This window comes from Balaenoptera musculus, chromosome 6 (genome assembly GCF_009873245.2).
Source record: "Balaenoptera musculus isolate JJ_BM4_2016_0621 chromosome 6, mBalMus1.pri.v3, whole genome shotgun sequence".
Taxonomy (NCBI): domain Eukaryota; kingdom Metazoa; phylum Chordata; class Mammalia; order Artiodactyla; family Balaenopteridae; genus Balaenoptera; species Balaenoptera musculus.
Genome location: NC_045790.1, coordinates 41,275,524 through 41,291,837, shown reverse-complemented (window position 1 = coordinate 41,291,837; position 16,314 = coordinate 41,275,524). Strand labels below are relative to the sequence as shown.

The window sequence follows — 16,314 nt, the reverse complement described above, 5'->3', positions numbered from 1 at the left end:
TAAATACTATTTTCATAAGAAACCCTCTAAAATTTACATATAATTAAGCCAGCTAATAAGACACAATCCCTGTAAGTTTTGTGTATAAGGAAAATCCTCATACAACATTAACAGAACATGGCTTATAAATAAAATATACTGTTTCTGTTAGCAAATATAAAAACAACAGTTCCAGATTTATCTTTTAGAAAAAAAATTAATTTATTTTAAGAGTCTCTGCCTAAATTTATTTTGGTATCAAACAACTACAATTAGTGATGGGACAAGCAGCCATAATTGTGGCAGGATGTTAATTTATTTACAAAAACTATACAAAATTAGATTAATTATTACATCAACTTATCAAAGCTTCCTGAAATTAATTTCATTTTTGGAAATGTATCAAAAGTCCTCAGATCCAGAATGATAGTCTTTATAATTTTTAATTCATGGAATTATAGCACATCAGATCTTCAAGCAAAAACATCGGATGAAAGCCTGTACGATAAAATAGTCTCCTTTTCCTAATAGCTTGGAATGTAAATTAAAATGTGTTCCCTTTTTATTGAAGGAAAAAAACTGAACTAAGCATCCAGTAATATCAAATACCTGTTAGAATAACTTGTCTGCTGGAATTAAAGTTGGGCAATTACTTCTACATTGTTAAAAAACGCTTTAAATTAAGTCCTTTTTTTCTTTTATAAAGAAAGCTTTTCTAAGCCATTTTGGATCTCTAAGTCTTGTAACAAAAACGTCACTCAGTTTCTACTAGCAAGTCCACACCCATAGAAGGCATCTTCAACGCAGTACATATTTTAAAAGTGCATATAAGCATAACTAAATTTCTTAAATTGTTAACAAACCTAGGAGCAATAATTTAATATTCTATCGCAAAATATAGGTAGCCTAAAGGCAACATGCTTGGTCAATCTTTCATAAACTTTTTGGTTTGATGCCAAAACATTTCAAAATAAAGAAAAGAATACCATGACTCTTTGCTAATGACTTTTCAGATATTAATTTGCAGATATAGCTAAATACTCATCTAACAAAGTATCCAGGTTACCCAATGATATTTGCCATGAATTCAGAAAACAATAACATATATAATACAAAAGTAACAACAACAAATACATGTATTTTAGGCCTAAAATGAGTTTATCTAATAAGAGTTACATGAGAAATATCATGTAAGACCCCAAATAAACTTTAGATACAAAATTATATGATGTGGCTTTGTTCAAACACATCTAATATTCAGATACAATTTAAATAAACTAGGCTGGCTTTTTTATATCACCAGCTTTCATTAGGGCTTTAATAGCTCTTGCCCTCATCTCAAGTTCTAGCAGCTCCAGCTGCTGTGCAGAAGGCTGAACATCTTCTGGTGGAGGAACAGTCAGGGTGGCGGCTTTCGGTTCCTTTGGGCTAGACTCTGCCAGTCCCAGAATCTCATTCACACTTTTCTCAATGTCTTTCTCCAGGTCATCTATCTGACCAGCTTCACTTTGGACTGTATTTTCTGAGACCTCAGGAGCAGCTGCTTCTTCATTGCATGGGCCTTCTATGTCGCTGTCATAAGCATCTGCATTTATACTGAGTACATCACTATCTTCCCCTTTGCCTGTAACAAACAAAAAAAGGCAAAGAACCATGTAACCTAAATGCCCTGATCAAAATTTCCTTTCTGTTTATGATGAAAGGGCTGCTGTGACCCCCACCTCCCATCATGGAGTCCCAAATACATTCCATAAACCCCATCCCAACCCCCTTTTCCCCTGACTCAACTTCCTTGCTCCCTTCTTCCCTTCCTCCCTCTCTCCCTCCCTCCCACCCTCCTTTCCTTCCTTCCTTCCTTCCTCCCTCCCTTCCTCCCTTTCTTTTTTTTTCCGCCCCCGCATAGATTGTGGGACTTTAGTTCCCTGACCGGGGATTGAACACGGGCCCCAGCAGTGAAGGCGCTGAGTCCTAACCACTGGATGGCCGGGGATTCCCCCTTCAACTTTGAAAACAGATCTAATTTAATGTAAATTTTAATGTATTTTTCATTCCAATTTAGAAGAATATGGAAGCACTGGGAAATGTATACCATCATATGGATGTCCCTGATCAAGTTTCCTAATTAAAATATCGTAACACTTTAGACCACAGTGAAGCCTCTACATTACAAAATGTTGACACCCTTTGGATAGAGTATCGCTTATTACTGAAGAAGCAAAATTCCATTTGAGAAGGAGTTTAAAATACTTTGCCTTATAAACTACAAAAAAGGAAAAATATCACTGGCAAGCTGGACACCACGTGCATTGCAATTATTCCAAAGCTTTTCATATACTTTTTCAAACACTTTGTTCTAAATCAATAAATTAAAGGAGAATGCCTAAGGCCACTTTCTAAGGTAAAATAACTTTTCATCAGGAGGATTTTAATTAATAAAGTTAGTATGCCATAAATTTTTAAAATACATTTGTTATAAAACTTCTATAACTGATGCTAAGAACTTGCACATAAACACAGATTGTAGCCCTCAACCACCTTGGCCTTGGACCATTACTAAAGTCCATGAGTTATTTACAACTTTGAGTGCTCCCTTATACCTCCAATTTATTTATCTTTTAAATTCCTAATATGTCTTTTAAAAAGAAAGTAATGATCCCCCAATTGTTAGCTTTGTTAGTTTTCTTGTAGTAGGAAGAACTTATTTACAAAACATAGATTGACAGATGGAAAATTCTGATAATAGAATGTATAAACAATTCTACTCCATGGATTTTAAAATAAATGATTTAGTGACCTTGATTCTCCTACACACCCTCTCAATGTTTCAAAGGAGAAAACTCTTTATGAAAAAACTTTTTTCAATTATATTTTCTATGGGTTTGTATCAAACATTTTTAGAGGGCAGAGGTGGGGTTTGCTTTATTTTTTTAATCAGAAACAGCTATACATGTTATTCACTGAAGAAATGGGGTTCTATAAATTTGGTGTTCTGTTTACATTAAAAATTATCCAAATTCAAGTGATTGAGTTCTCTGTACCACAGTATTGGTAAAAGCATTTACAAGTTCCATCTGCCCATTATACCTGCACCATGGATGCCAAAGCTTTGTAGAATCTGTACCTGAAATAATTTAGCATAAGCACTTCACTTCACAAATGTGAAAATAAGGTAAGTGATTTGTACAATGTAATCTGACAAACTATGTAAAGATCTAGGATCATACTTCAAGTCTTTTCACTATTTCTTAATTTTCTTCATTCTACTGACTCACTTTTAAAGTACAGCTTGCAAATATATGAATACATTTTCAAAGATAATTTACTCTCATCCTAAGTATTAAAAATTGCAGGCTTTTTTGTTGTCAATTATGATCCTCAAATCAGAAGGGGTATAACTTGTACACTCTTTCTAAAAAAGTAACTTTAACCTAAAATGCCTCATTCTAAGCCCTCAAAATATCAGTGTGGTCACGTTCTGTCCTTCCACACCCCCATTCTGCATATGTGAAAATGTGTGTGTGTGCGTGTGTGTGTGCGTGTGTTTGCGCACGCACGTGTGTGTTCAGAGGGAAGTGAGCACACATTTAAATTATAAGACAATTCTACAAAAGAGCATCTTCAAGTTTTTACATGGGCTTAGGAGTCTGAGAGTAACAAATCAATCTCAGGGAAATTATTTGTACTCCTCTAAAATAAATAAAAACAGTTTCACTGTATGCATGATGTTAAAGTAAGGCTATTGAAATACACCAAGAAAAATAAAAGACAGGTGGGTCTGAGGTAAAATAATACAAATGTAATTGAAAATATTAAGAATAAGAATTCAGACTGTTAACTGTTAAAGACATTACAATAAAAAATGGCTCAGGGAAGAGAGCAAGCATAAAATTAGACCCAAATTACTGATGTCATAAAGCAGCAAAATAACTAAAGTAACTAGATGTGGTACATATATACAGTGGAATATTGCTCAGCCATAAAAAAGAATGAAGTAATGTCATTTGCACCAACATGGATGAACCTAGAGATTATCATACTAAGTGAAGTAAGTCAGAGAGAGAAAACCAAATATCATATAATACCACTCATATGTGGAATCTAATTTTTTAAAAAAGATACAAATGAACAGATTTACAAGACAGAAATAGACTTACAGATATTGAAAACAAACTTATGGTTACCAAAGGAGAAAGGTGGGGGGAGTAATAAATCAGGAGCTTGGGATGAACATACACATACTACTATATATAAGATAAATAACCAACAAGGACCTACTGTATAGCGCAGGAAACTACTCAATATTCTGTGATAACCTATATGAGAAAAGAATCTAAAAAAGAATGAATATATGTATATGTTTATGTATAACTGAATCACTCTGCTGTACACCTGAAACTAACACAACATTGTAAATCAACTATACTCCAATAAAATTAAAATTAAAATAAACAAATTAAATTTAAAATTCTAAAAATAAAATAAAGTAACTTTAAAATATACACAAAGAAATAAGAGGGTATGATATATTCCTTACTAGATTATATAAAAGAGCAGAATTAATGTAACATGGGTCGCCGCTAAAATACTACATACCATTTAGAGAACTTCAGAGAAAAGCAGTATAACTAAAGAAATGAACCAAATAACTTAAGGGGAAGGACTAAAGGAGTTTAAGAATTTGGCTAAGCAATAGTTATAGGAACACAGAGTAAGAGTTAAAATATTTTTCAGGGAAAAAGCAATAAAGAGTTCAAGGATTTATTGAGCATTCATCTCTTATGGTTGATCCCCTAGCCAACTACTCACAAATATACATTCTATTCCATTTCCTCTGATTTGTATACATTCATAATTTCTCTTTTCTTTTGTTTTCCTGCTATCTTCTGTGCTACCAACTTGATTCATACCCTAGTCAAACTCTACCCAAGTACCAAAGCTTTTTAAATAACAAATCAATCCATCTAGATTCAGTATCTAGACAGCAAAATGAATCAATCACTATCTAAGTTCATCACTAACACAGATGAATAAATGGAACAATTTATCAGAGAAAATATTTGTTTATATTATTTAATGAGGCATAGTTATAAACATGGGATAAAACCATAAAGGGAAAATATTTCACAACTAAATAGAACACCCAACACTCTTTAAATATTTTACTGACAAGGAGAAAATTTACAACTACAAAAGACTCAATAACTTTAAAATTAATATAGTTTCGGTATTTAAAAAAGGGAGTGTACTACATAATAGAAAAGCTAAAATGCAATACCTGTATTTTTATTATCCTCTCTAACAAACCTCAGTGCTTGAAAGCTACAGAGATTCCCCTAAGCTAGATAAAGGAAAACATTTTATGTTTTATGTTTGCTTTTTGTTAAAGTAAAAATTTTAATTATCCAAAGTAAACAAACATAGAAGAATTATTAAATATTTTGAGTAATAAAAATTAAAAAGGACTTTTAAGTTATGCAACATTTAAACCTTGATAGGGCCTATATTATTCCACTTGCAAATAATTCAACATATCAGAATACTTTCAAGGCATAAAATGAAAGCATATCTAATGTTATGAGTGACTACATGCTTGTGAAACTTCTTGATAGTGAGTTATTAAATTAAGCCAAGAGACAAACCCTAGTACATGGAATAATTAAGTATCTGTCTGAATTCCTGATAAAAATGGCAAATTGAGCACACATATCTAATTCCTTTCCATATCAAGAATCCACTGAAGTGACAGAAGAGAGATACTTAAAAATAATAGCATAAAAACTGTAAATTAGGGGCTTCCCTGGTGGCGCAGTGGTTGAGAGTCTGCCTGCCAATGCAGGGGACACGGGTTCGAGCCCTGGTCTGGGAAGATCCCACATGCCGCGGAGCAACTGGGCCCGTGAGCCACAACTGCTGAGCCTGCGCGTCTGGAGCCTGTGCTCCGCAACAAGGGAGGCCGCGATGGTGAGAGGCCCGCGCACCGCGATGAAGAGTGGTCCCCACTTGCCGCAATTGGAGAAAGCCCTCGCAGAGAAACGAAGACCCAACACAGCCATAAATAAATAAATAAATAAATAAATACATAAAAAGAACGTGAATTTCTAAAAAAAAAAAAAAAAAACTGTAAATTAGGACTTCCCTTGTGCCACAGTGGTTAAGAATCCACCTGTCAATGCAGGGGACAAGGGTTTGAGCCCTGGTCCGGCGAGATCCCACATGCCGCGGAGCAACTAAGACCATGCACCACAATCACTGAGCCTGAGCTCTAGAGTTCGTGAGCCACAACTACTGAGCCCAAGTGCCACAACTACTGAAGCCCATGTGCCTAGAGCCCATGCTCTGCAACAAGAGAAGCCACCCAATGAGAAGCCCGTGCACCGCAACGAGGAGTAGCCCATGCTCGCCGCAAACTAGAGAAAGCTTGCACACAGCAACGAAGACCAAACGCAGCCATAAACAAACAAACAAATAAATAAATAAATATATTTATAAGAAAGAAAAAAACCCTGTAAATTAAGTGAGGATGCAAATAACAAACATCAGTCCTTCCTAAGTAAAATACAAAATGGAGAATCCACAAAGGAAAAATATCAACAAATAAAACTAAAAAAATGTAAGACTTCTGAGAAAGAAAATAGACTACAAATAAAATTATAAGACGGGGCAAACCTATAAGAAAATATTAGCAAAATACATTTTTTAACAGAACAAATGTAAGAATATATACGACGTCTGGGAATTGTTAGAAATAACTAAAAACATGCGCAAAGGATAGAAACGGGTTAAGCATTTCACAAAATATGAAATACAAAGGATCAATAAATATATAAAAAATGATCAACATAATTTTTAATCAGGGAAATACAAATTAAAACATTAAGATATTACTTTTTACTCATTAGTAAAAAATAAGAATTTCAGCCATCTGGAGAAAAAAATAATAAATTGGCAAGACGCAAAAATGATCAAGACACATTGTTAAGTCAAAAAAGTAAGCTAAAGAGTAATAATCATACTATGTTAAAAATAACATAAATTATTAATAGTGGTTTACTTCTGGGGAGGGGAGTAAAAGTAGAAGGGGAAGAGAAGAAATTGAGTTTTCCAATTTTGCTCTATGAACATATGTATTTCTTCAACCATTTCTAAGAATATAACCTTGTAGAAAGTTTAAAAAAAAAAGTTATAATATTAGATAAGAAGAAAGGGTATCATCTAAAAAGAAATTTTGCTGGATTTTTACAAAATGTAAGTAGGCAGGATAAAATTGACAGAAAAATAAAAGCAAAGCAAAATCACTGCCAAAGACACCACAGATAATTCTTTCTTAGAGAGTCTTGGAAGCAAGAAAGAGTTGGCTTTGAAACATACAGCAAGATAATTAAACTCATTCAGAATAGTTGAGTCAACTGAACCCTTCCTTCCTTCCCTCCCCTTCCCTGCCACATGCCCAAGCACTCTATTGGGAGGTCTACCCCATTCACTTACACTAAAGAGATCTGGTAGAGAAATATAACTATACAGCTATTGAAGAAACCCAAACCAGCTACCAGAAAAACAACAATAAATGAAGGACCAAGATGAACAAAGGAGGACATAAAGAAAATTTAGGGATCAGAAGATATTCTACTGGAGGAGAATGAGGGGTTGGGGTGTCTACTTAGTATCCTTATGGAGTTTGAAGTAGACACTGTAGCCATAAAACAAGTACAGGGTGCAATGAAAAAGGACCAGAGAACAAGAAATATTATAGTTTACAATTACAGTTATCAAGAGCAAACATTCAATGGTTGTTGAAAGACAATGTTTAAAAAAAAAAAAAAAAACCTTTCAAAATGTAGAAAAGAAATAAAAATATATTTAAAATATGCAATAAAAGTTAAGAGATGAGGATGAATGACTCACAAGTCCAACAACCTAATATAATTCAACAAATATTGTTGAGCACCTACTATGTACAAGACATTGTTTTAAACACTGAGGAAACAGCAGTGAATTTTAAAAAGTCCTCGCCTTACCATTAAGTCATAGGACAGACACTATAAATAAATCAACATCAGGTGCTATGAAAAAAATAAAGCAGGACAGAAGATAGTAGCAGAATGCTGTCATAGAGAGTGATCACTGTGATTTGATACAGTAACAGTTGAGCAGAGACTTAAAGCAACAGAACAAGTCAGAAAGCAAGAAGAGAGGGAGTGGAGAAGGAAAATACTATGTATAAAATAGATAACTAATAAAAACCTACTGTATAGCACAGGGAACTCTACTCAGTGCTCTGTGGTGACCTAAATGGGAAGGAAATCCAAAAAAGAGGGGATATATGTATACATATAGCTGATTCACTTCACTGTACAGCAGAAACACAACATTGTAAAGCAACTATACCCCCAAAAAATAAAAAAATAAAAATAAAGAAATAAGAGAAGAAAACTGATATGAAACAAAGAAGACTTTCACACTGAAAGGGTCTGCCAAGAGCATCACACCTAAGACACATCCTGTGAAATATCAGAACTCAACGATAAAAAAAAAAGTTCTTAAAATTTCCGAGAGGAGGGAAAAAATGATGTCCAAGAAAAGATAGCCTCAAGAAATCAAGAGCAATCTTATCAGCCACTGTGGACAATACATTCCAATGGCTACTGACATGCTCACAAAAAGGAGGAGTAATGACATACTCTGTGTCTCGAGGACACAACACTGCTTCTAAATATTCTTGTTAAAAGATTGAACATGAATCTGATCAAGCCTCTATATCTAATTATCAATTTACAGAAAAATAATGTTAAATAAAACATTGAGATGCAATCAGTAAATTCAAACTGAGAAACTCCGACAACCCAGCTTCTTCAAGAAATAAACTGCAAAGAGAGGAAGAAAGGGAGAGAAAGGGGAGTAGATTAAAAAGAGACTCAGTATCATCCAATTGCAATGTAGGGACCTTATTTGGATCCCGATTCTTACAAATATAGTTTAAAAAATACTATAAGACAATCAGAGAAGTTTGAACACTGAATATTTCAGGATTAAAATTACATTATGACTGTTCTGTAATCCCTAATGAAATAATGGAACTAGACAATACTAAATCGTTATTAAAACCATTAGGCTGACAACACCTGACCCAATAGATAAATCTTAATATCACAACACCCACCAATGAACAACTAGGTTAAATTTGAACACTTTCTGAATACTATCTGATGATTTAAGAAATGCTACTTTTTAATGTATTATGATTATGTTTAAAAACCCACCTCTTATCTTTAAGAGATAGATTGATACTAAAATATTTACAAATGAACTGAAAAGATGTAGGATTTGCTTTAAAATAACGTAACGGGTAGGAAGCAGGTAGGAATATAGATGAAAAAAGATTAGACATAGGTGGATAACTGTTGAAGATGTAGCTGAGTACATGGGAATTAATATTCCTATTTTCTTTCCTATTTTTGCTTGAAAATTTCCAAAATAAAAAGGTTTTTTAAAGTAAATATTTATTTAGAAACCTGTAACAACAGGTTTTAATACATACACACACACACACACACACACACACACAATGGAGAAGAAAATGAGAAAATCGAAATCCAATTTTCCTATCAAACAAACATAGAGTTGGTTATTAGAAGGGTTAAACTATTTTACTTTTTCTATTTTAATTAGTTTTTCTCATCTGATTTGAAGTTATTCACGTTCAGTGGTTATGCCATTTAGAACAACACATTTCACCATCCTTCCCTCTAGAATCTCAACTCCCCAAGGCCTCCGGCGTTATCAATCTGCTGGAATCTCATTAGTAACAAAGCGTATGATATATTGGACAGCAGTGCTACGCCTCCATGGATTTCTTTTCTTAGACTACAGATAATTTCGGTTTTAAAAATTTTTAAGTTATGAAGAACACACTTTTAATGTATTCTAACTGTAGAAAGTCAGCTTGATAACTTTTAACATTTTTAGTGAGTTCCAGCCTTTTCAAGAAGCCAAAACTTTATTTTCTGAAAAAGAAACAAAACTGTTCTTTTAATATATAAGAATAATTTTTTTCTGGATAAGCCTTCAATCTTCCTCTCAGCAAAACTAACAGATCTTGGCTATTTTTTTTTTCATGCAGTGTTTTAAACTATTGATTTAACTTTAAGTGCATCATGTTAACCATCATATTCAAAACTTAATCATGACATTAACCAACTATTACTCATAAAAAAGAAAATGCAAACAATTTAATACAGAAAAACTGTCTAGTATTCTACCAAACCCCTTGAACTATCCATTAAACTTCTGGATAAGTGATTGTCTGCTATCCTGTAAACCTAACTTTTAAGAACCACTAATCCAGAGATTAGTCCAAGAATCAATAAATATTCACTCAGTATCTATTTACATAGATGCTGTAAAGGCCACAGAAGTAGGCCTTACAAAATGCCACAGGTAGTGTAGACTAAATATGTGTGGCAGGATTTAAGACACAGGTTTTGCCTTCATGGTGCTTGAGGATGCTTAAAATATGAACATCACACTTTAAAGTGCTAAACTGTACAATATAAAGTATAATAGAATATCACAGTATATAAAGCAATAGTGAAAAGTCAAGGAGATCTTTACAGACATGTATTATTAAGTAGGTCTTAGAATCTAACAGGTGATACTGACAGGGGAGGAAACTCCCAAGTGTGAGGGACAGAATGGACAAAGGCAAAGTGTTAGATCTAAACTCAGTACAATATGTGAGCCTAACAGAATAAAACACAGACGTGAGAATATAGAAGAGGGTAGTACCCAAAACTACTGCCTCTGAAGACATCACCATTCCAGGACAAAAAGCACAATAGGAACCTCCTGCCAGCCTTTTACAATGGATCAGGTAAGTAAATATTTTGGGGTCACACTGGGGTACAGTAACAGGCTAACACATGAGAGATTCCTGACCACCCTTCCTCTAGTAATCTGAAAGTAAACAGGAAGAACATATGTTTAAATGTCATTCATCATTTCTCCTACCATTTGATTAAACAGGATTCTAATATGAAAACATACAAAGGGGTTAAAAATGAAGACAGAGTAGCGTATTTACAAGCACTGTTGTTTAAAATCAGGCAACTGTTCTCCCCAAAGATTTGTTGGAACTTATGAATTTAAAAGGGCATCACACTCAAATATTCTCTGCTTGTAACATCTCAGTGCTCTGCAATCTGCCCATCCAAGGAAGGTGTTCTTAAACTCACCATCTACTTCACAATATGCCATATTTCCTGTGACACTGCTTTAGTTTGTTTAAATATAAATATAAGCTTACAAAGAGATACTAAAGACTTGATGCTAATTTTAGATAATGTAAAAGTATCTTTTATATACTCATGCAGAAAGCAGCCAGTCATTATCAGTACGCCAAAAAAGTGGTAGTACATTTCATAAAACATAGAAATCCTACCCTAAAATTAAAAACACTTTCATTAAAGAAGTAGGAAAAATAATGAAAACTGTCAGTTTCACCCTAATTCTTTCCATAAAAGAAAATATGTGGAAGTAGTGAGAGTCTTTGGAAAAAATAACTATGTCACCTTAGAGTATATGGTACTGAGGCAGAAAATGCAGTAAAAAGTGTCCTGTATGTTTTCAGAATGGTTGGAAAAAAGGTATAATCTCATGGGGAAGGATAGTTCAAGAGTGTAGAAAGATGCTCAAAAATAAAACTCTATCCAAACATTAATTATCCAAATGAGGAAATATCCAAAGAAATATAAGCTACAGAAGAATCTCTATGATGACCACATATTTTATAAAGGGCACACGATCAATGCTTAATATAAAAGACTGGTATGAATCTATACAAGCAATATAAACAAAGCTAAAGGCTAAGGGAAACAAACCAAAACATGGCTCAGTTTTGTTAAGACCAGAAAGAAAAACAAGATTATGAGCAACTCACTCTTTGGGGTAGGTGGTAGAATATTAATGGATAAATATAACTAATATTCTATTTCACTTCTATCTTCTTTTTAAGAACCTTGTACATACTGGACAGGACAGAAGAGAAAGAAGGAATTCTTTTAGTCATCTATCCATCCACTTACTCATTCAAAAGAATATGAGTACCCACTATAGACAAGCAGTGAAGACTTAAAGAATCCTAAGACATAATCCTTTACCTTACAGTACCTAAATTTAGGTTCTCATAAATGCTTCTTGAATTGAAAACAATTATTAATTATTGGGCAGTGTTATAACAGAAGTAAATAAACAGGCAACTATGGACTTTAGTTAGTAATAATGTATTAATAGTGCCTCATCAATTTTAACAAATTTACCACACTAATGCAAGATGATAATATGGGAAACGAGGAGAAGTGGTGCTAAGTGGGTATACAGGAGCTCTGTACTTTCCACTAAATTTTTTGTAAACCTAATTTAAAGCTGTTCAAAAAAATTTTAAGTATTAGTTTTTAAAAATAAAAATAAAGCTTGTTAACTACAAGCTCAATATGTATCAACTATATGATGTGGCAACCAAAACGGCTGTTTAAATCATAGGCTAGGTGTAAGGTGTATAAAAAGTTCAGGAACTGCTAACAAAATTGATTTCAAGCCTAGTATTTACATCTTTCTTTTGGTAGCAGCACTTCTATATAAGGAGGTGCTTTTCCCAATGAACTGGATGAGAACATAGTGGCTGAAAAACACAGAGGATCCAAACATCTGAGGAAGGTTTGGAGTATGCAACCTCCAAAGTAGCTCCCCTAAGAGTGTGTCTAGGATCCTATGAAATGTATCACAAGATAGAATGTTTAAAATGAGTACAATTTAAAGAAACATGGAAATAAACATTTCTCTCAGAATACTGAAGCAAATTCATAATTTCATTCTTGATAAAAAACACACAGAGCATTATGCATCCAAAAACCTTATCAGTTTACTTTTTTTTTTAATCCAGAAAAGTCTCACATTCAAATGCAACAGAGGGGCCTTCCAAAGGTACAGGAACAGTATGGGCTAATTTGCCATATAAAATGTAATTTTCACCCTTTCATTCAACTACTACTCATAGAAAGAGACAAATTAAAAAGCAGGGAGGATCATATTGGTGTCATTGCCGGTAATAACTTGTGAAAAAGCTCAAAGGAATGAGAAAAGAAATGTAAATTCTTATGCCACACCGATGGTTACACCACAATCTCTTTTTACTTCACCAATTGCTGAACTGGATAACATTTCCCCAGAACAAGTTTTTTAAAATCTTTTAAAGAAGTTAACTCGTGTTGAAAAGCTGCATTCTGTGAATACTTATTTGTTAGAGCCAATCAAGGAGATAATCAAGGGCAAGGAGGAAAGGAATTAGACTCAAACTTTGAAAACAAATCAGTAGTACACACGCTTCTCTGCTTCCAACTCCAGAACAGCCTTCTAACACTTTCTTTTCAGTCTCCCCTCAGCTCTCTAACACTCCTACCTGCAATTTTGGTTTTCAAAGGAAGAGGCAGCACAGAGCTCATCTGCCAATCCAGAGACTTCTTCATGCAAAACTTTTGGCCTACAAATGCTACTTAATTAACTGATGATCTTCATTCTCTCTCCCTTTACAGTGCAATAAAAGTCTCTGATGACATTTTTCTCATTATCTTTTCAATTTTTTATAACTTGTACTTATTCTTTCATGGTTGTAAAGTTCTTTTCAGCAAAACTCAACCCCTTTGTAACTGCAAACTGATTTCTTCATTCTTTTTTATTCTAGTGCCTCTCTGTACCTACCTTCCCTTCTCCTAGTGCAGTACTACCTCAGAACAACAACAGAAGCAATAAGAACAAAAATTGAGTTTTTCCATTTCTCTCTCACCTTAAGGACTCAAATAGTCTCACACAATTTTGTTTAATATCTTTGCTAAATGATGGAAAATATCCCATATAAAATTTAATTTTTTTGAAGTAATAAATGAATACATTATGGCCACCATCAATCCTTTATAATAGTCTAAAAGAGTGGTCTCTCAACTTCATTATTTACATAAACCTATCAGTGAAAACATTTTTAAGTACCTGTCCAACTACATATTTTTTATTTACTTATAAATTAATACATAATTAATATGAACCATTACAATTACATATATGTAACTGAAAATTTTAAAAGGGAGAGGTTTAAATATATAAGTTTATATGTATTTATTTACTTTAGAAGCTCTAGTATTTTCATCTTGCATTCCCAGGGAGTGTGTATAATTACACTGTGGTGACCAGTGGTCTGAAAGGCTGAAAGAAGCCCAAAGAAAGTACCTATTCTAAACTTTCATCACATGGTTTAACGACTGAAAACAATTTTCCCCTGTTAAAGTCTACTTTTCAAATTCTTGAAGCTCTCAACAAGATAATTCTTAAAGCTGTCTATCATTCATTAACTGTTCTTTTTAAATTAACTAATTAATTAATTTATTTATTTTTGGCTGTGTTGGGTCTTCGTTGCAGTGCGCAGGCTTTCTCTAGTTGCTGTGAGCAGGGGCTACTCTTGCTGCGGAGTGCAGGCTTCTCATTGCAGTGGCTTCTCCTGTTGCAAAGCACGGGCTCTAGGCACGTGGGCTTCAGTAGTTGTGGCACGCAGGCTCCAGTAGTTGTGGCTCACGGGCTCTAGAGCACAGGCTCAGTAGTTGTGGCACATGGGCTTAGTTGCTCTGCAGCATGTGGGATCTTCCCGGACCAGGGATCAAACCCGTGTGCCCTGCACTGGCAGGCGGATTCTTAACCACTGCGCCATCAGGGAAGTCCTATCATTCATTAACTCTTGAATTAGAAGGCCAAAATATAATTGCATGAGGCAACTACATTCCTTTAAAAAAAAAAAAAGTGACAAGATTTGAGTCTAACCACAGCAAAAGTCTGTGCATCTTGTGTGTGTGTTTGCACATCTTTCTCTAATAGAAAAGAGGAATAATTTGCACATGAGAAAGTTAATGTAAAAGATTCAGAGTAAAATGTAGTCAATGTCTTATTAATTTTAATCATTTTATACACCATGTGGTTACATTACTTATTTTTATAACTGTATTCAAATGAATGCATCTTAAGGAACCATCATACAGCTTAAAGACTAAAAAATCAAGCATCTTTTTCTCTAATAGAAAAATGTAGAGATAGAAAAAATTGTATATCTCATTCTTCTTCCATTAAACAATTTAATAAAACAGTTACTAAGAAGCACTCTTCACAAGTGCAGACACTGCTCTAGGCCCTGTTCTTTAGAAAATCTGATAGAAAGGAACTTCAAGATCAAGGCCAAACATCCAAATATTTAAACATTGTGAGAATCTGCTCTACAACAGCACCACCAAGTGGCCATTTGTGTAACCTGTGTTCAAACACCTTCAGCAATAGGGATGTATCTCAGAAGGCAGCCCAATGCATTTTCTGATACATCTGATTATTTGAAATAAATATATCGATCCAAACATGTTTAATGATAACCTTATCTACTGGCCCTGCTTTTATTCTCAAATTCTCAATACAGAACAAGTCTAATCAGTCTTCTACTTAATAGCCCTTCAAATATTTTAAAGGGACTACTATAAACCTCAACTCTTCTCGTCAACCTAAATACACAATTTTAACTTAGCTATTTAATCATGTATAGTAAAAAAAAAAATTTCTCATAACAATTTCCAAGAAGGAATGTAAACATAAGAGCTTAATTCTTGAAGTTACAAAGGAGAATAATTTGCAAAATTACACATACCCCAGTTGTAAACTTTAAAGCAAAAATTTTAATTGTTTTAATATTACTAAATGTCTTAAATTTATTTATTTATAGATAAATATATAGAAGAGAATTCATTAAGATTAGCAAAGATTTGTTTGATATTTTTAAAGTATTTTCTATGCATTAAATACCTTTGACAAACAGCAGTTTCATTTTTTCTTAAGTGTAGCACAAATGACTAATTTAGAAAATTTATATAAACCATTCTTATACAACTACCCTCCTGCTAAAAATGAATGACTTAGGACACTAATCCTAATCCTAGTTTACTACAGGACCAATCAATCAACTAGTAGATTATATTTACATTTAAATGTTTGCACAGTGAAGGTGAACGTTAGTGTACAATCTGATACTCACCTTCAGCACAGCCAGTTTCATAAATAAATTTCCTATTGATAAGATAAATAATACCAGTACTAGACAAAGAAATGCCAATTTCAATCTACCTAATCCATAGTCACTGTTTCTCAATACTGAGTATTTTAGAAGCTGAAAAAACTGAAAATATAATTTAAATAACTTGTCAGTATCATATACCATTAATAAGGCATATAAGATTTATTTTATCCTGAAAGAACAAAGAGAAA

The 16,314-nt window shown here is 33.6% G+C and overlaps 1 protein-coding gene across 2 annotated transcripts in view; it reads right to left on the bottom strand.

The window, feature by feature from the left end:
* Positions 1-213: 213 nt before the first annotated feature.
* CAAP1 (caspase activity and apoptosis inhibitor 1) overlaps positions 214-16,314 on the bottom strand; it is a 53,719-nt gene continuing 37,618 nt past the window's right edge. The window contains exon 6 of one of the 2 annotated variants that reach the window (XM_036856126.1): positions 214-1,603. In XM_036856126.1, coding sequence (XP_036712021.1) covers positions 1,257-1,603 — 347 coding nt within the window. In that variant the 3' untranslated portion in view covers positions 214-1,256. The remainder of the gene's footprint in view (positions 1,604-16,314) is intronic. The other variant, XM_036856125.1, reaches the window with a different exon arrangement.